Source organism: Neofelis nebulosa, chromosome 13, assembly GCF_028018385.1.
Source record: "Neofelis nebulosa isolate mNeoNeb1 chromosome 13, mNeoNeb1.pri, whole genome shotgun sequence".
NCBI lineage: Eukaryota > Metazoa > Chordata > Mammalia > Carnivora > Felidae > Neofelis > Neofelis nebulosa.
In genome coordinates, this window is record NC_080794.1 from 63,644,228 (window position 1) to 63,667,669 (window position 23,442).

General features: G+C 47.7%; 1 protein-coding gene across 1 annotated transcript; it reads left to right on the forward strand.

Moving 5' to 3' along the window:
• The first annotated feature begins 7,137 nt into the window (after positions 1 to 7,137).
• Positions 7,138 to 22,893, forward strand: SCD (stearoyl-CoA desaturase). Its single transcript, XM_058697475.1, has 6 exons — positions 7,138 to 7,618; positions 8,137 to 8,419; positions 12,330 to 12,460; positions 13,911 to 14,116; positions 15,585 to 15,817; positions 18,822 to 22,893. Exons 1-6 carry the CDS (start codon positions 7,592 to 7,594, stop codon positions 19,019 to 19,021), a joined length of 1,080 nt encoding a protein of 359 aa, XP_058553458.1. The 5' UTR covers positions 7,138 to 7,591; the 3' UTR covers positions 19,022 to 22,893.
• The last annotated feature ends 549 nt before the right edge of the window (positions 22,894 to 23,442 follow it).

Sequence of the window (23,442 nt, forward strand, 5' to 3'; positions counted from 1 at the left end):
CTTTCTTGATAATATCCTCTAAAGCACAAAAGTTTTTGATCTTAACAAAGTCCAAATTATCTATTTTTTCTTTTGTTGTTTATGCCTTAGGTGTAATATCTAAGATATTGAGCAATTTAATGTGCTTATTGCTCATTGTTATATCTTCTTTTGTGAGATGCCTATTCAAAATCTTTTGCCATTTTCCTTATTAACTTGTTTATCTTTTTAAGTGTTATAATAGATATACCCATTTTCTGGCTTGTCTATTTGTTTTCTTTTTTTTTTTTTTAATTTTTTTTAATGTTTATTTATTTTTGAGAGAGAGAGAGAGATACAGAATGCAAGCCAAGGAGGGACAGAGACAGAGGGAGAAAGAATCTGAAGCAGGCTCCAGGCTCCAAGCTGTCAGCACAGAGCCCAACTCAGGCCTTGAACCCACCAACCGTGAGATCACGACCTGAGCTGAAGTGGGACACTCAACCGACTGAGCCACTCAGGTGCCCCAGTCTATTTGTTTTCTTAATTTTTTTTTTTTTGATACCAGAAAACTTTAACTTTCATGAAGTCTAATTTATCCATTTTTTTCTTATGATTATTGCTTTTTGTGTCCTATCTAAAGAATCTTTTCCTACTTCAGAGTCACAAAGGTATTTTCCTATGGCTTTATACACATGCTTTAATGCTATGGGTTTTGCATTTAGCTCTGATCCCTCTCAAATTAATTTTTGTGTATGGGTGAGGCGCATTTATTCTATATCCAGTTGTTGCCAGAATATCTGTTAAACAGAATTTCCCTTCCACATTGTATTGACCTGGGAGCTTTGTGAAAAATCAGTTAACTATATATGTGTTGGTGTATTTATGAAGTTGCAAGTTCATGTCATTGATCTAAATAGAACATTGATCTAAATAGTTTCTACTTCTGCTAATACCACAATCTTGACTACTCTAGCTTTACAGTAAGCTTACAGTAAGCTTTTATTGAAATAAAATAGCTCAATTCTTCCAACTTTATTCTTTTTCAAGATTGTTTTTAGCTATTCTGTAAACCCTTTATATTTTTGCTTACTTTTATAATCAGCTTATCTATTTCCTCAAAGACACCTTTTGGATTTTTATAGGGAATAAATTAATCTATAGAACAACATTGAGTGTTCCCATCCATGAACATTGTATGTATTATTTCTTTTTTTTTTTTTTTCTCCCCAATTCTTTAGGAACTTTTGAATTTCTCTCATAAATGTTTTCTAATTTTCAGTGTAGAGATCCTGCAAATATTTTGTTAGATTTATTCTTTTATATGTGATATTTTTGATGCTATTTCAAAGAATAGATTTTAAATTTTATTCTCCAATTGTTTTTTTTTTAAGTTTATTTACTTATTTTGAGAGAGAGGGAGGGAGAGAGAGAAGGGGCAGAGGAAGGGAGAGAGAGAATCCAAAACAGGCTCTGCATTGTCAGCACAGAGCCCGATGTAGGGCTTGAACTCAGGAAGCATGAGATCATGTCCTGAGCTGACGTCAGATGCTTAAGCTTCTGAGCCACCCTGGTGCCCTTCTCTGATTGTTTTTAATAGTATATAGAATGAAATCATTTTTTTTTTATTGACTTTGTATCCTTGACCTTTCTGAATTCGCCTACCAATGTCTTTTTCTTGCCTATTGTACTGGCTAGGATTTTAAGCACAATGTTGAATAGAAGTGGTGAGAGTGGACATGTTTGCCTGTTTCCCCTATCTTAGAGAAAAGAGATTTAATATTCCCCCATTAAGTATAATATTAGCTGTAGTCCTTCTGTGGACCTTTTTTATTAGATTGGGGAGGTTTCCTTCTATCAAGTTTTCCAAGAGATTTTTATTTTGGAGCTGAGAGATTTATCCCTCCCATCCCCCTGCCCCCACATCCAGGCTTTAACAGCAGTACTGAGCCCTTTTAGTACTTCCTTCTGACACAACAGTATGACCCCCATGCACAGTTAACTAACTCCCTTACTCTTAGCAACCAGCTCAGTACTTAAGGTTTCCTATTCGTTTCCTTCCTATTAGGCCCAATGAAAGAATGAAGCAAAAGCCTTGTCTCAAGGAGCTTGGACTTTGATAGGAGAGATAGGTTACATGCAGGTAATTATTCTTACCTCTACGGAAGAAGTGCCAAAAATGATGGTGCTCTCTGGAGGCCCCAGGCGAGAGAAAGAGAGCGAGAGAGAAAGCAAGCATATCCTGCAATAGTGAAGATCAGGGGAGGCTTTAAGAAAGGGATGGAACTTGAATTTGCCTTGAGAAATGACTAACATTTGGGCAGGAAGAGCAGAGGGGAAGAAAAAGCTGGGAAGATGGAGCGTGTTTAGAAATCAGCAAGTGTAGTTTGAGGGAGGTGTAAGATGCACCAAACAGGTAGTGGGAATTAAGGCTGGAATGGGAAGTTCATGGTCAAACCATGGAGCGCTTTGAATACTAAAATTATGGAGCCTAGATATAAATAAAATAATAATTGCACCTGATTTTGTGTCCACTAGAGTATTTTTTTATGTTTATTTATTTTTGAGAGAGAGTCAGAGTGTGAGCAGGGGAGGGGCAGAGTGAGAGGGAGACACAGAATCCGAAGCAGGCTCCAGGCTCAGAGTTGTCAGCACGGAGCCCCATGTGGGGCCCGAAACCCGCGAACCGCGAGATCAGGACCCGAGCCAAAGTCAGATGCTCAATTGACTGAGCCACCCAGGTGCCCCTCCAACAGAGTATTAATCACCTTAATATGTTATTTAATATTCACAACAATTCTGCAAAACAAAGATTATCCCCCTTTTACAAATGAGGAAATTGAAGTTCACAGAACAAAGCAAATCGCCCAAGGTTACCAGGTGCCTCAGTAAATTTCAGAAGTAGGATCTCAGCCTAACACTTTTTCCTCCTTTCTAAAATAATATTTTACATAGTTGAGATCTCATAAATATATACGTTTTGTCCTCCCTCATTAATATTATAGCATGAACATTTTTCTATATCAATAGAAACGCTTCTTACACAGTATTCTTGTCGGTGTTGAATACATAAAGCTGTAGCATCACTGACAGTTTTTGCAATATTCTGTTTTATAACATTATTTTTAGTATTACAAATTATAAATAATACCGGGGCGCCTGGGTGGCTCAGTCAGTTAAGCATCCAACTTCGGCTCAGGTCATGATCTCACGGTTCGCGAGTTCAAGCCCTGCGTTGGGCTCTGTGCTCACAGCTCAGAGCCTGGGGCCTGCTTCGGATTCTGTCTCTGTCTCTGTCTCTCTCTCTTTCTCTTTCTCTCTCAAAAAAGTAAACATTTAAAAACATTTATAAAATATTATAAAAAATACTATGGTGAATATGTGTGAATCGATTGATCCTCCTACCAGCAATCTAAGAGAATACTTACCTCATCTCATCCCCCCCAATAATATTGAATATTCTCAAGTCTTTAGTACTGATGAATACATATTTTTCTTACTTTGTGTTGAATGGTTAGCGAAGTGTAACAGTTTCAAAGTGTTTGCATCTATCTGTCCTCCCTTATCAAATGCCTGCTCCATTCCTTTGCTCCTTTACCATTTAGAGTCTCAGCTAAGCTTATCAGTCCGTATGAGCCCTTTGTATATAAAGGCTGTTGTTGTCATAACTGTTGGGACAATTTGTTTCTTTTGCTGACTAAAGCCCCTTGACCGAGAAATAAGCTTAAAATACAAGTCAGTGTGTTGGTTTGACCACTGTCATCTGAGAGCCAGACTGTGACCAGTCCCTCAGGAGTGCAGACCCAGTCCCTCTGCTTAAAGGAGAAACAACATCCCAGTTAGGGAAATAGAATAAACATATTCTCAGATGGGGGCCCCTGGTGGCTCAGTAAGTTAACTGTCAGGCTCTTGATTTCGGCTCAGGTCATGACCTCATGGTTTGTGAGCCCGAAATTGGGCTCCACTCGGGCAGTGTGAAGCCTCCTTGGGATTCTCTCTCTCTGCCCCTACCTCACTTGTGCTCTCTCTCTCTCTCTCTCAAAATAAATAAATAAACTTAAAAAATTTTTTTTTAATATTTTAAAAATATTCTCAGATGATTAACTTGAGGTAGCTTTTTTTTTTTTTTTTTTTTTTTTTTTTTCCAGTTCAAGCACCTCTAAATTCTAATGCTAACAAAGGAGAATGGAGCAGTGGTTTGACATATCGTTTAATTCTGGGGCACCTGGGTGGCTCAGTAGGTTAAGAGACCAACTGTTGATTTCGGCTCAGGTCATGATCTCAAGCTTCTTGAGCTCAAGCCTGCCATCAGGCTCTGTGCTGATGGTGCAGAGCCTGCCTGGGTTTCTCTCCCTCTCCCTGTCTCTCTGCCCCTCCCCAGTTCATGCTCACATGTTCTGGCTTTCTCTCAAAATAAATAAACTTAAAAAAAAAGAGAAATATCATTTGATTCTAAATCATGTTCTCATCAGATTTATGTCAAAAGTGGTGACGATTTTCCAAGGCTGTGTCTGAAGGACAAGTACACTGGTGGCACATTGCTGCACTGAAATACTCCTCTGGGTGCATATAATTACCAGGCTGTGCTGGGTAATAGAACCTCAGGATTTCCAGGCTCAGAGTACCAGGATACCCAGAGAAATGGGAGTGAACCAAGGACATCTGCAAACACAGATAGCATTCCTAACCAGGTCCTGATTATGAACAATTCCATGCCTATAAGAACCAGATGCCAGAACACTTGGGAAGGGCTGAAGGAACAGGGAGACCATTATCTGTGACTTCCTGTGATCGACATTTATCTACATGACTACAGAGGTCTGTTTCTTCTTGTTCTCTTGAGTTGAAAAATCAAAGTGAAATGTTAAAACTGCCATGGTACTTTGTGCCCCTTTGCATAGAGGAAAATTTGTAACTCCAATCTCTACCTCCCAAGCTTACTTGTGCTTTCTCTTAGATACTAAATATCTATCATCTAAGTCAATACATAAACTCTACTGTATCCAAAGATTGATCACATACTTATATATAACTTCCAATTTACTTGCTACTAATACTTCTTAACAACAAGGCCCAAGATTTCCCCATACTACTCCTACTGTGCGGTCATATTTTGTGGGCAGAGTTTTAAAATTGGGGGTGACACACTCAATTCCATGTGACACGCCCCAGATGAACTTCAGGGAAAAGCCCAAGCTAGGGAACCAGAGGTCACCTTTCTATTGTATTTATCAACAATGACATGGGATCTGACCATTTCTCCCTGAAACTCCTTAATCTAGACCTTCCCTAGATTCCCAAAGTTTCCCCCATAGGGCAGCATCTTATCTTTAGAGAGAAATACAATACCCCAGTTCTACTTTTTTCTTGGCAGGCCTTCCCTTGCTTTCTCTGGCAGAAAATGAATGATCTAGTTGAAGTCCAGGATCTGGAAGAAAGGTCAAATATACTTAGGCAGTTAAGGAGAAGGAAAATTGGTCTCCAGGTTAGAGAGCCACCCTCACGCACAATGAAAGGTACAGCCCTAAAGGAACTCTGGATCTTCTCCCTGGAAGAGTGACCCTCTGGTTGGTAGAGGAATTGAGTAGACAGTGCAGAGCAAGCCCGAGGAGCAGCATGTGCACAGACTTCCCTTCTACACGCCCAGCACTTCGCAGCCATGACAAGACCCGCTGCTCCTAAGGGAGGCAGCCAGTCAGTCTCATTCAAAACTTTTGCACCGGCCAGGGAGCCACAACTGGAATGCAGGTGCCGGTGACTGGCCAGGGAGGTGGCCTGACCCCGAGACCGGTGGCCAACAAGGGAGCTCCTCAGTCCTCCTCCCAGGCAATCCCAGGTGCCTCTCTTGCTGGGAAGCCAATGGCTGGCACCAGCTCCTTGTGCTCTCCTCTTCCCAGAGGAAGGATCCTGGGACAGGATTCCGGGAGGCCTGGCTGTGGAAGGAGGCTGGGAGGAATGCATGGCCTGCCTGGTCCTGGGCTTGCTCTCATGGTCAGCCTCCCACAGGCCCAGAAAGACAGGGGGCATGGGGGACAGGGCAGGGAGGTCAGAGCGTCTCGGGGACGCAGGATTCTGGGCAGGGACTTAGACTTTGGGCTCTAGCATCACGCTTCTGAAAGGCTCAACTCCTGGCTGCTGTGACCAGAGGCAAGCGACTTAACCTCCCCTTATCTCAGCTGAACGCACAGCCCGCCTCATGGAGTCGCAGTAAGGATGACATAAAATGATCCTTGCGAAGTGGCTTGCAGTAATAATGCAACACCTGTTGGTTACTCGTGTTGCACACACCAGTCCTCTGGCCTGTGTCTGTGTGAAAGCGAAAGCGTGCGCTCTCTGCCTTTTTCCTTGAAGGAGAACCCCGAATTATAACCTGGCTCAAGTCTCACCAAAACATCCCAGAGACATAGAGGCCTGTGCGCAGCACAGAGGGATGGGATTCCTACCCCCCCCCCCCCACCCTCACCCTCCACCGCGGTGCCTGGCAGTGACTGTCCCCTGCTGAGCGCGCTCCAAGGCGGAACACCCTGCGCGCGTGCAGGTACACACGCGCGCACACACACACACACGCACACACACACACACACACACGTGGATGTGCAGGCATGTGTGCGGGCCGCCCGCCCCGAGCGCCCGCGGGTTCCGCAGGCTCGGGTTCGCGCGGCGGGGCTGGTGGGCGGGGCAGGGCCATTGTTCCGCAGCGGCCCCCGGCCCCGCGCCCGCCGGGGAGCCACGCGGGACCCCGCCGGCCCCCTTTGCCCGGGACCCCAGCTCTGAAGCCACGTCTCGCCTCCCACGCGTCTCTGGGCGCGCGAAGACAGGACCGAGCTGCGCGGAGTGGTCTGCCCCGGGGCTTCCCCACTGTTGCCAGGGAAACTTCCCCGGTGCCCAGGCGTTCGCCCGCGGTCGGGGGCCAGTCCCGGGCGGGTAGCCACCCCCCACTCCCGGACCGGGTCCTCTCCCGCGTGCGGAGGGAAAGCTCCCGAGCGCCTCCGAGCCCGCAGGGTGCCGGGCACCGGGCCAGCGGCCGGGGGAAGAGGAGCCGAGAAGGAGAAAGAGACGGGAGGGGGAGCGAGTAGCTCGCGGCAGAGGGAACAGCAGATTGCGCCCAGCCAATGGCAACGGCTGGACGAGGTGGCACCAAATTCCCTTCGGCCAATGACGCGCCAGATTCTACAGAAGCACATTAGCATTTCCCCGGGGGCAGGGGCAGGGGCCTGGGCTGCAGCCGGGGAGCCGCGGTGTGTCTGCAGTATCCTGTTTGTGCGTCTCCATCCCGCAGCACGCCTCAGCCCTGTCTCCTCCCCTCTCCCGCCCAGGCGGGTCTCCCACGGCGAGCCAACTCCGCGCACTTTGCCCCTTCTTGGCAGCGAATAAAAGGGGTCTGAGGAAATACGGGACATCCACTGCCAGCTCTAGCCTTTAAATTCCCATCCCGGGTAGAGCCACGTACTGCAGATCGGATCCCGACACCGATCCGGCGCGCACCGCGCAGAGAGGGGTTCGGAGCGCAGCGCCGCGGGTCACCACGCAAACGCGGGCTCGGGAACCGAAGTCTACCCTCTGTTCCGGCTATCCGGAACTCCGCTCTGCAGTCTCAGCCCCGGGAAAGTGATCCCCGCATCAGAGAGCCCAGATGCCGGCCCACTTGCTGCAAGAGGAGGTGAGCTCCAAGTAATTGCCCGCACACTGCGGGTTCGCAGGCGCTGGGTGGACGAGAGCGTTGAGATCTCCGTGGACTGTATAGTCATCTTTTGCGAGTTGTACGGCCTTCAATTTGTTGGGAATGTGGATTGTAGTTTGAGGACTTGGTTCCCCAACTTTTGTTTCTTAAGCTTTAAAGAAAAACCTGGTCGTGCCGGTACTTTGATGTCTATATATGCATGTGGGTTTTCCTTTGTGTGTTCTTAAGGGTGCGAGTGTTTTTCTCCTCCTTACTATCGCATCTTCACCTTGAGGTTCCACCACCTTCCACAATCTATTTGCACAGGTCCTGGGGGCTTCCCTCTCTTCCATCAGAGGTACCCTGGACTCTTCAGTTAACGTGGGCTTTGCGCGCAGGGTCTGTCCCTACGCCACCCTCCCTCCCCCCCCCCCCCCTTGATTAGAGTGAAGTGGCAAGGGCTACGTGCACGCACGTGTCCTCTTCTCCCTCCTGACTCTGCTTCCTCTCCCCTCCAGATCTCTAGCTCCTACACAACTACCACCACCATCACAGCGCCTCCCTCCAGGATTCTGCAGAATGGAGGGTACAAGTTGGAGAAGCCTTCCCCATACTTGGAAGAAGACATCCGCCCTGAAATGAAAGATGACATCTACGACCCAAGCTACAAAGATCCCGAGGGCCCAAGGCCCAAGCTTCAGTATGTTTGGAGAAACATCATCCTTATGTCTCTGCTACACTTAGGAGCCCTCTATGGGATCATATTGGTTCCCACCTGCAAGGTCTACACCTGGATCTGGGGTAAGAGATTCCCTTGTCCTTCTGACCCCGTACCCTGGCTTCTCCCCACTCCTCTAATAAGGTAGGATCTTGCATAGAGCAGAGGCAACAGCCCCTCCAGGCCCAGGTTTTCCCAGCCATGTCTCTTGTGACTCAAGAATGGTGGGCTGAGAACGGAGCCTAGGGGGATCGGGATGCAGGAGTGACGATGCTGGGGGTCCTTTAATATGGGGGTTGGGGAGGGAGCCCTGAGACCGGGTGCTGCAGGCTTTGAAATGAGTTGACCTGGGCCAAAGAGTCAGCTCTCCCTGAAAGAGCATTTCTGTTTCAAGTCATTTGCTTGGCTGCCTGTCCTAGCCCTGCCGGCCACGAAAGGATCAAGGCCACAACCTGGGAGGCATGGGAACATGGGACTAGACCAGCAGCTTTAGAGGGAATATGCTGAGCACAGTCCTAGGAAAGCAAGAGAACCCGCTCAGGAAAAGAGTTAGTAGAAGAGGGAGGAACAGAGAAGAGGTTATCTACAAAGTAATTTTGCCTTGGCCCTTGGCCCAACCAGGCTTCTTTGTTAAATAGACGAAGAAAGCTCCTGTATGAAGCAGGTCACACAGATGTTGCTGCGACTCCATGGACGTCTGCAGGGAACTGAGCATGCCACCAAATGAAAATGTTCTGAGAACGAAATATGACGGAGGAAATGTTTCATGTCCAGTGCCCATCTGGCATGCTCTGGCCCCTCTCTCTTGATGTCAGGAAGTCCCTCCTTGCCAGGGACAGCCAGGCCAGGCAAGAGAACCCTGCGCAGCCCCAGCCTTGAGGCTGCTGCAGCGAGGGAGATGGTTTCCGGTTTGTCCCTAACCTGCCCTTAGCTCAGCTTTTTCAGGGATCCACGGGGATGGGCTGATGGCATCGCCCTGCCCCCTGGATACACACATGTGCTTTGCAGGCATTTTCACCTCTGCCACCAAAAGCCTGACCTGGGAAGGGGAAAGGGAGAGCAGAGGGCTCCAGTGCCCCAGGGGCTCCACGTTGCCCCTCTCTGAGGGTAGTGAGCCAGAACTCCCCTCCAAAACACAACTTTAGGGTTTCCAGAGCAGTCTTGGGTGTGGGATGCCTGCCGACAGCTGCACTCTTGGCCGAGAGTTGTATCGAAGGGCTGGTAGGCCAAGTTTTAGCTGATCCCCCCCCACGGACCTCTTGGTGTAAAGGTGGTGGGATCCGGTCCCTGAAGCTTTGTCTTGGGAAATCTCAGTGCCACAGAGAAATGCAACTGGGTAGATCCCCTCTCTTTGGGATCTCAATTTTTCCAGATACAAAGTGGGACAAACAGGACTTTTTTGGGATTAGGAAGGTAGTGCTCTTTGGGTTACATGTGTGTCACTCCTGGGGCTGGCCGGGCTCAGGAAATCAGTTCATCTGCAGACCAGGAAGGGCCCTTATGCTTGGGAGGGGAGGGGACATGTGTTCTGTACCCCTCTGAGAACCCAGCAGAACTTCAGCTGTAGTGTGAGAGGTCAAGAGCGGGTTTAATGATCCCCCAGGGAGACTGGATTCTTCTCTCCGCTCCTTCTTCCCAGTAGAGGATCTTCACAGGTAGTTTTGTCACCTAGCCCCCTCTAACCTCAGAACTCCCTGTAGGCCTCGTGAGGCCCGGAGCTTGGCCAGACAATTGCTGATTGCTCCTTGCCCTTGGCTGCTGGTGCAGGGGGAACAATGCTACCTTTTGGGGGCTCTGCCCATGGGTGTGTACTGTACCTATGGACAGAGAAACATGGCACACAGAGACTGGATGGTGATTTACACACACACACACACACACACACACACACACACACACACACCCGCCCCCGGGCCACGTAGTGGATGGCTTAGTTGATGGGATGACCAGCTGTATCTAGGAAGTCAGAACTTCTCTGTCTCAAGGAACAAGAGGGGTGAAGGGAGGGTCAGAGGGCCACCTTCAGAGTTTAGGAGCTTGGCTTCTCCTTTTGTTTTATCCCTAAGGACAGTGTTAAATTAGCAACTGGTAGTGATTCCAGTATTTCTCATGGTTCCAAGCATCTCAGAAGAGCCCTTAGGGTTGAAGAGATACCTCGGCAATACTGGCCAAGGGGCAAAACTTCTCAAATCTTTCTTAGAGTCAAAGTTATGAGACTTTCCTTAGGCCGACAAGTTGGACATTCATGAAGAAATGAATCTCCAACGGACTTAAGGCTTTCTATTAGATAGGCTTTAGAGATACTGATAGAAAAAGGCACCAGAGTGTATGGGCTCTTTTCCCAATGCCCCTGTTAATACTAGCGTCTTATGTGCTTTCTGAGTCAACTTGCCAGGTCCTCTGTGGCATGCAAAAGCCCTAGCAGCTTCCTTGGTTCTGAGCTGAGTGCTTTTGCTTTCATGCCCAGAGCCATTTTTCTTCCTCATTGGTGACTGGTCGGCTGTGGCTCAACTGTCACTTTTTCAGACGCAGTTGCAGGCAGCTACTATACATCTGGAAAGAACACACCACATGGCTTAAAGCCAGCAAATCACCTGAAGCCCCAATCCCAGCTCAGAGAGACTATGGGTAGAGCTTTCACTGGGACAGACTCTGGCCCCATGGCTCTCCTCCAGATCCTGTAGGAGGAACAGGAGAGGGTGGAGGAAGATAGGATAGGGGAGGAAGGGGGTTATTTAGGAAACTGGTATCTATGGCTGGAGGAGAACACAGGACAATTTGTTACAATGTGCAGTGTCTCCAACTGCAACTAAGTTCCGTGGCCACTGAGGATCTATTGTTTCTAGCAGTTTTCCTAGGAATGAAACATTGTCAACCGTCACCGCTCTACCAAGGCCTCAGCCCCTGCCTCCTAGAGCAGAGGAAGATGGGTATACCCAGAAACCCACTTTTCAGCTCGAGATTATATCTCTGTATAATCTAGAGATTATATCCTGCAGGCCTCCAGGAAGGCGGAAGATGGCTATACGCAGAAACCCACTTCCCAGTTGGAGATTATATCTCTGTATAATCTAGAGGTTATATCCTGCAGGCCTCCGGGAAGGTGAGGCAGGACAGTGTTGGGGTATTCCACCGGTAGCTTGGAGGCCATCCCACCACTACCCAGAATTAGCCTTGCCAGAGGGAGCAGGGACTGACTGAGGCACATGGCAAAGGAGGGACACAGGAACCGTGGGGCTGTGGAGAGTACAGTATAGCCGAGACACAAACTGCTTGTTGACAGACAACTTGGTTTCGAGCCCACTCAGCCTCTCACCGCGTACTGCAAAGTACGCGTAACTGCAAAGTGAGGATATTAGATCCCATTCAAGGTATCCGATGAATCAGAGAGCATAAAAGCCTTGGCAAAGCTTCAGACACTGTGCGGATATGACTTATGTGCAGGGCGGGTTTTCCCCCGATATGGCCCCACTGCCTGCTAAAATATTGAAATGTTTTTATACTAGTTGGTAAATAGCCACGGTTCAGAGCCCTGTGAGTGTCCTCTAGAATCCAGGGTCCCTTGAACTGGTTAATGCGTAGACCATACTGGCTGTCAAACATTTTAATACCACCCTTGCTTATAGGTCCTAAACTTTGCAGGAGTCATCTGTGGTCCTTAAAACTTTGGAAAAGTTTAACTGAAGGTCAAAGGAAATGGGATCTGGGATGATGTCCTTCATGATGGAGAATGACAAGTGGCTGGGTGATAAGAGCCCTCTTCTCTGCCTGGCCTTTCTGAAGTGCCTGGGATTTGGCTCGTTCCAGAGGATGGGAGGTGATGGTAGTTTTCAGTTTGTAAAACGGAAGGGGCATGGGAGACCAAGGCATCCCTGGAGTTTAGGGTAAAACAGATCCTCACCCGAAGCCTAAAGAACACACGGACCAGTCTGGAGAACGTCATGTGAATGTCTTCCCAGATTAGTGACTACCCACACTGACTTCTCCCGGCAGGGTTCTTCTACTATGTGATCAGCGCCCTGGGCATAACAGCGGGAGCTCATCGCCTATGGAGTCACCGGACTTACAAAGCTCGGCTGCCCCTGCGGTTCTTCCTGATCATTGCGAACACGATGGCATTCCAGGTAAGGAGCTGGCTCTGCTCAGCTCTTTTCCCTCCACTCTTCTGATGGTCCAGGGACAGAATGGAGGAGCTCAGTGCCTGGAGAGGAGCTATACCTGGACAGCACCTCAATTTCCTCTCCCCTTTAGGGTCACCTCCAGTGCAGGCCCAGTCCGTAAGTCCACATTGGAAAAGGGAGTAGGAGCTACATAGGAAATAGTCTCAGCATCATGGGATTATTTTTGATCCTAAGGTCCCTCTGTTGTCACACAGTCTTAGCTGTTGGGGGCCTTATCATAAGGGGCCGCAGTGCATAAGGAGCTGACCCTGTGTTCCTGGGCAGACACTGGACAATAAATTCGCCATTTTAGGCGAATATTTTAGGATTCCACCATAATGGGATTGAAGCTGATATTTCAGACTCTTGGACTCTGTGTTCTCGGGTATATGAGCAAATACTTTGTAGCACTGATTATGTGCCTGACTATTCTAGGCCCTTGACGTGGATTACCTCATGAAACCCTCACAACGATCTTAGAAGGTCGGTGTGATTACCCCCGTCTTACAGATGAGGAAATGGTGTCACTGACAAGTTAGGTAGACCGACATTTTGGTCCTATCTTGGGCTGCCAGTCTGGCTAAGTCAAATATTGAAGTTTGTTGAGGCAAAGAGTTCATGGCAGAGATAGAATACAGGGAACTGGGGAAAGGGAACTCCCAGTTATTAAGTGGAAGCAAAGGACAAAAGACAGCCTGTGGTGCGGGGCTTAGTTTGGAGCAAGAGGAAAAAGGAAAGAAAGCAAACTGATCCTCTCCTTCATGGCAGCATCCCAGGTACTTGCCACAGTTGTATAATCATTTCCGTCACAGCACTGACGGTTCCTGATGTTGTCTTTGTGGGGCAAAGGAAGAGATTCTGGCACATTCTTTAAGGGATGAAAAGAATCCTAGGGGAGCCCACAGGTCATTTGGAAATGGAGTCAAGATCGTGATTTCTTTGCCTGGCCATCGTCTATGTGGCAAGGCGTCAGAACGGAGCTCTCTGAAGCTTCACCCACCGACCGAGACCTGGGATGCAAGGCTGCCTCCCTCGTGGTCTCCATGCCCAGGGGTTTGGCGCCCCGTGAGGACCTTTTCCAGCATTTTTCTTGCTTGAAGAATTGCAATGTGCTTTTCGAATGAAACTCTCTGAGTTCTGTGTGCTCTGCCTCCGTTCTGTCCACCATATAACCTGGAGGGAGAAGCTAGTCCTGTTTATGGTCCGGGGACTTTAAATTGCCCTTCCACCGAAGCTTCAGGGACAAGCTGGGGGACAAGAGGAGGCAACTCCATGACCCCTTTGATACCCAAACCCCTGGGCATTTTGTGAGGTGGAGCTGAGAGCCATGGGCTCTTAAAGTTGCCTATCCAGTGGAAGTCCTCTCAGAGGGTATTTCTCATCAGGCCTACATTCCTCTTCTCTGTCCCTTCAGAATGACGTGTTTGAATGGGCCCGAGATCACCGTGCTCACCACAAGTTTTCAGAAACAGATGCTGATCCTCACAATTCCCGACGTGGCTTTTTCTTCTCTCATGTGGGTTGGCTGCTCGTACGCAAACACCCAGCCGTCAAAGAGAAGGGTGGTTTGCTAGACTTGTCTGACCTAAAAGCTGAGAAGCTGGTGATGTTCCAGAGAAGGTGAGTGAGGGGATAAGGGGGCTGGGCATCTCGTGTTTGGGGAACCCCCTTTTTTCCCCTAGGGCTTATAAACCGAAGCTGAGTAATTTAGTGAGTTTGCACGTTCCGAATTTAACTTAAAACCCTCATACTTAACGGCCCACAGGCCCCTGCCCGTGGACTGTTGTTCTTTCTCTCAGAGCTCTCTTAATTAAACCAATTAGATTCAACAAATGCTTATTGGCCTAGGACATTCACAGATACAATGATGACTGTGTCACAGTCCTTGCCTTCAAGGAGTTTGTAGCCTGTTGGGAGGTGGAGGGAAAGCCAAAGATCTGGACAGCCATGACACATGCAAGATGTTTTCTATACCAATGAGGGGCCCAAAGGAGAGGGAGGTTGTGTAGTGGGGGGCATGGGGGAAGGGTTAATGCAGAAGATAGCTTTGGAATCCCCTGATGGATAGAGATTTTCACAGGTGTGTGTGGGAAGGGAAAGTACAAACACAAAGAAGAGAAGGAGCTAAAGCATGAAAGCACATTCCAGCCACAAAGTCCTTTTGCTTGAAGCACAGGGTGTGGTGGCAATAAGACTAGAAAGAGAGGCTGACACTATTCTTGTAGAGCCTTAAAAGCAAAAGTAGGACTTAATTCAATAGGCAACGGGAAACCATTACAAGTTTTTTGCACAGCAATGTGGCATGACCGGAGGTGTTCTTTAGAAAGGTCACTCTCGGGATGGTCGAAAAAAAATCCATTGAGTCAGAGAGCTGAGAAGCAGGACCACAAGTAAGGAGTTAACAGGGATCCAGTTAACATGGCAGGAATGCAAAGTTTGATGCAGGGAATACTAATGATAGGAGAGTAGAGAACACTGGCCACTGAAGAGAAGCAGGAAACCAGTTCCCTAGAAATGTCAATGGCGTAGCCTACATTGGAGAGAGTGAAGAATGGCACGGAGCCTCCAGAGGGCCTGCGGCGTCAAGGACGCTCTGTGCCTGGCTCAGGAAGGAGAGGAATGATTATAGGGGTGGCCAGCAGGATGTGGAGGCAAGACACAGAGCACAGACTCTCAGAAACCATGGACAGGAAAGAGAAAGGAGCCTACAAGGCAGAAGGGAAAAGCAGCCTGGGAAGGAGGACTGAATTTATTAAGTTGGTAATTGGGACCTCACCTGTCTTACCAAGGTGATATTAGGCTACAGTCAAAAAGAACATTGGATGCAGACGCTGGAGACAAGCATTCCAATCCTTGCTCCACCGGTTCCTACTGGTGTGATCCTAGAAAAGTCAGTTCACCTGTCATTACCTCATTTTCTAACCCCGGAGACATTCTCAGAACATTTCCCCACCCCGTTCCCTCTTGCTTTGACTTCTGCTATGTTGTACCCCATAGAAGGAAAGAGCCCCACCGGTGACAGTGGGGAAAATCAGGCAGATCTGGGAGTCCTCTCCCCTCTGACTCAGCGTATGGTCTCTCAATGTAGGTACTACAAACCCGGCATCCTGTTGATGTGCTTCATCCTGCCCACTCTTGTGCCCTGGTATTTCTGGGGTGAAACTTTTATACACAGCTTGTGCGTTGCCACTTTCTTGCGTTACGCCATTGTGCTCAATGCCACCTGGCTGGTGAACAGCGCTGCCCACCTCTACGGATATCGCCCTTATGACACCACCATTAGCCCCCGAGAGAATATCCTGGTTTCCCTGGGAGCTGTAGGTAAGTCAGCAGTCCGCAGCAAGACCCCTTCGAGTGGTCCGCCGGTTAGGGTGTTAGGCTAGGAGCCAGAAAAACCAGAGTAACCTGTTTTAGGACTTCTTTCTGTCTGGGATTCCACTACAAAACTAAGGGTCAATATATTAGACAACTTTTCAGAGTCAGGCAACAGATATTCTGTGGGAAGAAAAGGGTAAAAAAACAACAATGCACTTGATTTCACATTCCAGAACATTCCCAAATGCTATGTATAGTGAGCCCCTTTGGGTTTTCCTTTTTCCAGTCACCTCCGGGCTGGATTGCAGGTCTTGCTTGGGGCAGGGAATGCATAAACGGGCCAACAGGATCATTTGGGTGGGCGGTAAGCCTAGGGTGTTATATGTAAACGTGCAATATACAATGTAGACTAAGTCCTTGTAATTTAATTGCACCAACTTCTATTTTGTCTTCTTGCTGTATTCAGGGAGGCCACATCTGAAGCATGTGCCACGCCTTATTCTTTGGTGATGCAAACATGAAGGGCATCAAAGCAATTGTTGGTGACCCTTCGCCACCACTCATCAGTCCTATCTCTTGCCCTTCATCTTTCTCTCTCCTGCTTCTCCTCTGTGCTAGGAACACACCTTCCCCACAACATGGCTTAGGGAACCATGAGTAAAGTGGTTAGTTTGATCACAAGTACCTGCTCACTGATCTAATGCTGACTATTCATGAATGTATTTCTATCATTCCAGTCTTAATAGCCAGAGGCTAAGACAACAGGCTTCTAAGCATCTGACTCCCCGCCACCCCCCCCTTTTTTTCCCATCACTGTTTTCAACTAAATATAGACCTTGACCGAGGCCTGGAATTTATTTTCCTGAAGCGGACCCCGTGACCTCTTCCTCACCAATGATCAATGCTATTGGTCATCCGGTATATCTAGGCAACTTCACTGTTCCACATATTTGTGCCCACTGTGGCCTAACCTTCACTTTTTCGCTTTAAAACCTCCCATTAGATTCTCAATCCTCATCATCTTTACTATCGGTACTAGGGCGTTTTTTTTCCCATCTCTTCGGAACTTTCATGTGCCTCCCGCGCCTCGCAGGCACCGTCTACCAGTGCGCCCGCTCATACTCTGAACCATGTTTGAAATCAGTCACCTAGGCGATGCAAGTCTGAGACTTTCACAGAAATGGAAGTTTCTGGAATGACACTTGTCCTCTCCTGGCGCTGGGTCTATGGCGAGCTTCCCCAACTGCAGCCTCTTGCTGAGCACGACTTCAGAGTGGCTGCCAGTATCTTACTTTGTCTCGGCTCTCATTCGTTTCTCCGACCTGTTGCACTCCTCCCTTTTCACCTCTGGCCTTTGTTCTCCTGGGGCTTATTTTTCTGCTGTTCTAACCTTTTTCTTCTTGAGTTACCTCCCCCACAGTCACACGCTCTTTTTCTCTCTGCCAAAGCTGCCCTCCTTCTTTGAGCCTTGCTTGGGCTCTGTCTTGCTGCCCCAGTTGCAGAGTCCTCTCCCTGTTCCATCCATGGGCCTTCCTCTGTTTCTTGGCCTCTTGGCTATGTGTGTATCTGGTTTAGTTTTAAATCTGATAACCGGAGGCCTGGTTGGTGCTTGTACAGAGCCTTGGTACAAAACCATTTATGGAAATTGGTAATCTTGTCAGTACGTTCGGCCTTGTGGCGAGCCAGCCTCCTACTCAGTTCACACTGTGGATAATCAGGTGTCACAGAGAGAGGACATACCTTGACTTGCCCTGGATGGTGTCATTTACTTTGCAGGACTTCCTTCACTTGCTTGTTATTAATATCATTACTGCTCTACTAGGGTTCTTTTATCTTCAAAGGGCTCAGAGTGTGCTCTTTTATTAGCCAGTCTTTCCCAGCTTTCCCCCAGCTTTCTAAGGGTCAGTATTGTTACTGTTGAATATGATCCGGAAGGAAGAGTCCTGCCAGAGGTTGGAGGGCTCACTCTCTGCGGAGTTTCCAAAGCTTTACCTGTTCCCGAAATTCTCCTAAAACCGGAATTGCTTTGTTTTTCTTCTGTCCAGCAAAGTGACCTGCTCATCTCAGGATCTCAGAGGTTAGAGGGAATATCTAAGCATTTTAAGTCTTTTTCCTTTTAAGTTTATTTATTTATTTTGAGAGAGAGAGAGAGAAAGAGAGAGAGAGCGAGCAGGGGAGGAGCAGAGAGAGAGGGAGAGAGAAGGAGAGAAACAGAGAGAGAGAATTCCACACAGGCTCCTCACTGTCAACGCAGAGCCCGACACAGGGCCTGATCCCACCAACCGTGAGATCCTGACCTGAGCCAAAGCCGAGAGTCGGTCGCTTAACCGACTGAGCCACCCGGGTGCCCCATAAGCATTTTAATTCTTACTCCCTCAGAGAGATTCTGTTTTATCAGCATCAACCTACACCAGGGTCAAAGCTCAGAGTACTAGAAGCCGGAACAGTCCATTGTAAACCAGTAGTGACTGAGGAAATTCGGGCCCCTGCACCGGGCCTTTTTTCTTCTGCCTTTGGGCTGTTACCGCCCAATTCTGTCAATATCTTCCCCCCTTCGAGGTGGCGAAAGGTGTGGTCCTTTGCTCATCTCTGGAAGAAGCACAGCAAAAGTCCTTCTTTCTCGACTCTGTCCTCTCCCCACGCTGACACATGCACATGCACACAAAGAGCCTGTAGCGGCTCAGACCAATATTTAGCGAGGCTCTGGAATCTTCCAATCTGAAATCCATTCCCAGCCATAGCGATTTCTCTCTAGTTAGCTTATCCTCTGGGAGAAATTGCCGGTCCTTCTCTGACAAAGGCTCCTAGAAAGGCTTGGGGGATCAGGGCTCCCCAGCGCCTCTGAGGGAAACAATTGGGTTCAGAGGCGAAGAGCCTGGGTTCATTGGTTCATTCAGCAATAGCAAGTTTCTGAGGGGTTTGAGGCCCTCTGCTAGGCAACCAGCGCGCGGAGACCACGAAGACTGCAGCTCACAGCGTGGCCCCATAACTCTCATTGCTTCTGTTCCAGGGGAGGGCTTCCACAACTACCACCACTCCTTTCCCTATGACTACTCTGCCAGTGAGTACCGCTGGCACATCAACTTCACCACATTCTTCATCGACTGCATGGCTTTCCTCGGCCTGGCTTACGACCGGAAGAAAGTATCCAAGGCCGCCATCCTGGCCAGGATTAAAAGAACTGGAGACGGAAGCTACAAGAGTGGCTGAGTTTTGGGTCCCTCGGGTTCCTTTTCTGCAAGCCAGCCGGGCAGAGGTTTAATGTTCTGTTTATTAACTACTGAATAATGCTACCAGGATGCTAAAGAGGATGACATTAACCCACTCCAGTACAGTATTCTTTTAAAATTGAAAGCCAACAACTCTGCCTTCACGACACTAAGCTGATATTCTTATTTTTGCTCTTCTCTTCCCTCTCTTCTAGTCCATCGTCATTTTCTTTGCTTTGTTCGTATCACTTCCCTTCCTCTCCTCGCTCGTTGCCTCCCAGGCAAGCAGCTCGTCATTCATTGGTGGGCGTCCAACTTCCAAAGCCTAGACAACCGTTCTGTAGCCCAGAGCTTGTGGGCTTTGCCCCACATAACTCTTTCCTTGAGCTGTCCTGAGACTCAGGATGGGTGGCTCACGCCAGAGCTATGATAAAATCTTCTGGGAAGGCCCCTGTTAATTGTCTTCAGCCCAGGCTTTTGCGAGTTGGAATGGAAAATAACTTTATTGGGCACAAAGCTTCTAAAGCAGGTAAATTGTCAGGGGAGAGAGTTAGCGTGTATGGTATGATTGAGAAAAGTAAAGATGGGGTGAGGTGGGAATCAAGGCAAGAAGCTCCTGCTGTGATTGGACACACAGTTGCTTGCCTGGTGGGGACTTGGAGCCCCACCAGATGGCATGCCTCCTCTCTCTCCTGACTCTGAATGGGGAATGGGCATAGAGCTTGGCAATGTCCCACTGTAGTTTAGTCTGAGGATAAAGAAGAAGCATTTAGTTTGTAGTAAAAGTGGTCTCTGCTGGGGAAGGATTTTTTTTTTTTTTTTTTTTTTTTTTAATAACGACAAGATTTCTTATTCCATATGACAAGAAATCTTGAGGTTGCTTGTGTCCAGAATCGGTGAATCTAGCGGATCACGGAATCATCAAAATTCTTTCAGCTTTCTACTCTGCCATCTCCGGGACATTGGTCAGCTCCCATCATAGTAATAAGGTGGCTCAAGCGTTTCCAGACATCCAAAAAAGGAACATGTTTGTGGCATAGTGGTGAGCACAGCCACCTTCCACGGAAGGAAGGATTTTAAGAGGTGGGGTTGGGTCCAACATAAAAATATACATACATACATCCTTTGCTTGGAATGTTAAAGTAATTCACTTAGAGTGTCTCCCTCTGAAAGAGGGATGCTTGAAAAAGAGGAGAAATGAGGTGGGTTGTCTGCTTTCCTCTCACTGCTGGACAGGAGATGGAGAGGTTCCGGGGCAAGGTCTGTTGGCAGTTCCTAAGAGATAACTTTACAAAAGAAGGGCTCTGAGAACACCTTGCCAGGGGATTCAGAAGGTTACTGAGTAAGTCATTGGATGTCCTAATTTGGAAGGTGGTTATACAAACCAGTTAAATGTTAGGCTCGTTCATGAATGCCAATTTCTCCTTGGAATGAATAAAAACTAGAAGGCTTCTCCCCTCAGTGTTGAACCATTTCATCCATTCCTTCTCTGTTAAAATTTTAGTCTAAAGTATAGGACTGCCTGGGCCGGGGGAAGGCGAGGTAGGAATCTCTTGACTACTGTGGTTATTGATTCCTGGCTCTACCCTAGCTGTCCATTTTCTCCTACAGGTTCTATCTCCTCCCTGCTGTTTTCTTCTTTCTCTGGGCAGGAAGCCTCTTTTGTAGATACTCAGAGGCAGTGATGGCTATTGCTCACCAGGAAGCTCCCCTTCCTGGCAGAATGCTCAGGGCCAAGAACCACTGTTTCTCTTTATAAAGTTGAGCTAGCTGCCACTCTCACTTGGCCTCCAGAGTCTCCCCATCTACACCTCTGTGCTCCCCTACCACACTGATGACTCAAGACAAAGCTGGCAAACCTTACAGAAACATCCCTGGCTCGGGCACAGCCAGGCCAAATGCTCATGCGGTACCAGTGAGCCAGCCATCGGGCACAGAAGGGTTTTGTTTTTATCCTCCTCTGTCTGGATCAGAACACGAGAGAGCATGCTAGCTGCCCCCTGCTCGCTCAGTAAGCCTGCCCAGCCCGAGTCTGCTCCCAGTGGACAGTGCAATGCTTGTAGAAGTGGGAGGGAGCCTAGTCTTCACTGGGAAGCACAAGAAGCAAAGGGAAGTTCCAAAGTGCCTCACTCAAAAGGAGGCCCCGTTCCCTGGAGCCAGGGTGTACTGCAAAGCCGAGACTTGGGATCTGAGATGCCATGAACTTGGCTGAACAGCGTCTCTGTTCAGTAAACTAACCAGCATTCCCCACCACACAGCCTAGGGCAAACAGTAGTATAGGAGAGGTCTGCAAAAAAATCCATCGGTGTTTTGAGAACCTTGGACTATTTCTGTCCCTGTACCCAAGTCATCAATGCAAAAGCCTGGCTGTACTCTGTGAAAGATTGGAAATGTACAATACCAAATGTTCTGTGCACTGTTGAGCCCTAATAGTGGAAGGGAAGAGGGCCTTTCTTCCTGTATTCATCAAATAGACAGAGGCTACAGGGGTTAACCTGGACTAAAGGCATCCTTGTCTCTTGAGCTCTTCCTCTCAGTAGAAAAGAATCTACTGGAAGATCACCGTAGTTTAGATCTGCTGACCTGTGTACTTATCCCTTGGGTAGTTTTAATTCCACAGGTTATCAGATGCCTGCTTTATAAATTCTGATCAAAAACAAGGTTATCTTTCTGTTCGAATTATGTCGCAGGGATCTGATCCACAGCATGACCTACACAAGGCTGGACAGGGTCCTCAAGCTGAGGGCCCCAGTGTATAGGAGAATGTGTAGGTAGAAGGGTGTCTGCTGAGTAAGGAACACTTTTTTCAAGATTCTAAAGCTGAGTTCAATTGACACATTAATGTCCCAGAAACTCAAGTCTGAATTTCTAACAGTCCTCGCTTTGTGGGTGTGCTGACAACTTATTTGGGTGCCTTACATCTTTTCTAATCAGTGTTGCATATGAGCCCTGCTCTCACTTCCTCTGTGGAGTTCCTTTGCACCTGAGAGCCTGCAAAAAGTGGCTGGTAGAAAAGGGGGCCTGGCTGGAGAATTATCAGTATAGTTATTTGCAGGATTCCCTTCTGGGCTTTATTTTGGAATCTTTTCTTAGGGCTATTTGTATTAAGTGCCCACATTTGATGGAGGGTGGAAGTAATTTGAATGTATTTGATTTATAATTTTTTTTTTTTAGATGAAAAGATGGTTGTAGCATTTAAAATGGAAACTTTTCCTCCTTGGTTTGCTAGTATCCTGAGTGTATTCTCTGTAAGTCTAGCTCAAATGGGTCAGCGTGAAAGGTTAAAGAAAACAAGATGTCAATGTTTCGCGGGTGGCTAAGGCCAGGGCCTCTCCTACCACTGTGCCACTGACTTGCTACGTGACCCTAGGCAAGTCACTTAACTATAATGTGCCTCAGTTTTCCTTCTGTTAAAATGGGATAATAATACTGACCTACCTCAAAGGGCAGTTTTGAGGTGTGACTAATGCTTTTTTAAAGCATTTTGGGATCCTTCAGCAGAGGAATTCTTTTAAGTCCTGAGTATTTTTATAGTAGCAGTATCCACCATGAACTTGTGTCCACCATGAACCGTGGGTCCTGGATGCTATCATTAATCGATCTGGTTCTCTCTGGGAGATTGAGTAAATCCATTGGATAAGTGGTGGATAACTAGCCAGACAACATTTGAGAATGCATAAACTCATTACCGTGGAAACAATACACAGGATACCTTTTCCTTGATTGGGTGGGATTTCCCCCTTTTTATGTGGGATAGTAGTTATTTGTGACCTAAGAATAATTTTGGAATAATTTCTATTAATATCAACTCTGAAGCTTAGTTGTACTGATCTGAAATTGTGTTTGTTCATAATAAAAGTGAAGTGAATCTGATTGTACTGTGTCTGGGCGATTTTTGGCTGTGATTCAAAGTTTCCTGGGACGTTAGTTTAGATCTGCTGACCCGTACACTTATCGCTTGGGTAGTTTTAATCGATTGTTTACCACGCTGCCTATACCCTGTCCCTGTACCTTTAAGAGTAAAAAAGAAGTAGACGCTACACTGGTTGACTCACCCCAGTAACCCGCCCTGCCCTTCCTAAGGGTAACTTTAGGTTAAACTCGGCCTTGGCAGCAGGAAACCAGGAGTCTGTTGCCATTAAGTCAAACACATTTACACCAGCTGGCACTTTGGCCTGGGGAAATGCCAGGTCTCTTGTGTGTCACACGGTCACACGAACCCAAGACAGAGATACTCAGAGAGGAAGAGAACAACAGGAGAAGCATCTCTGGGAAAGCTGTTTTTTACCTTGCAACCTAGGCCGGGCAGTCTGGGTCATTCCTCCAAGAAAGGTGAAGAAATGTGGGCCTCCCGGGAATTACGTGGCTTCCTGAACATGCTGATTAACGGCAGCAGGAAGAAAGGAAAAACAATCCAAGGCA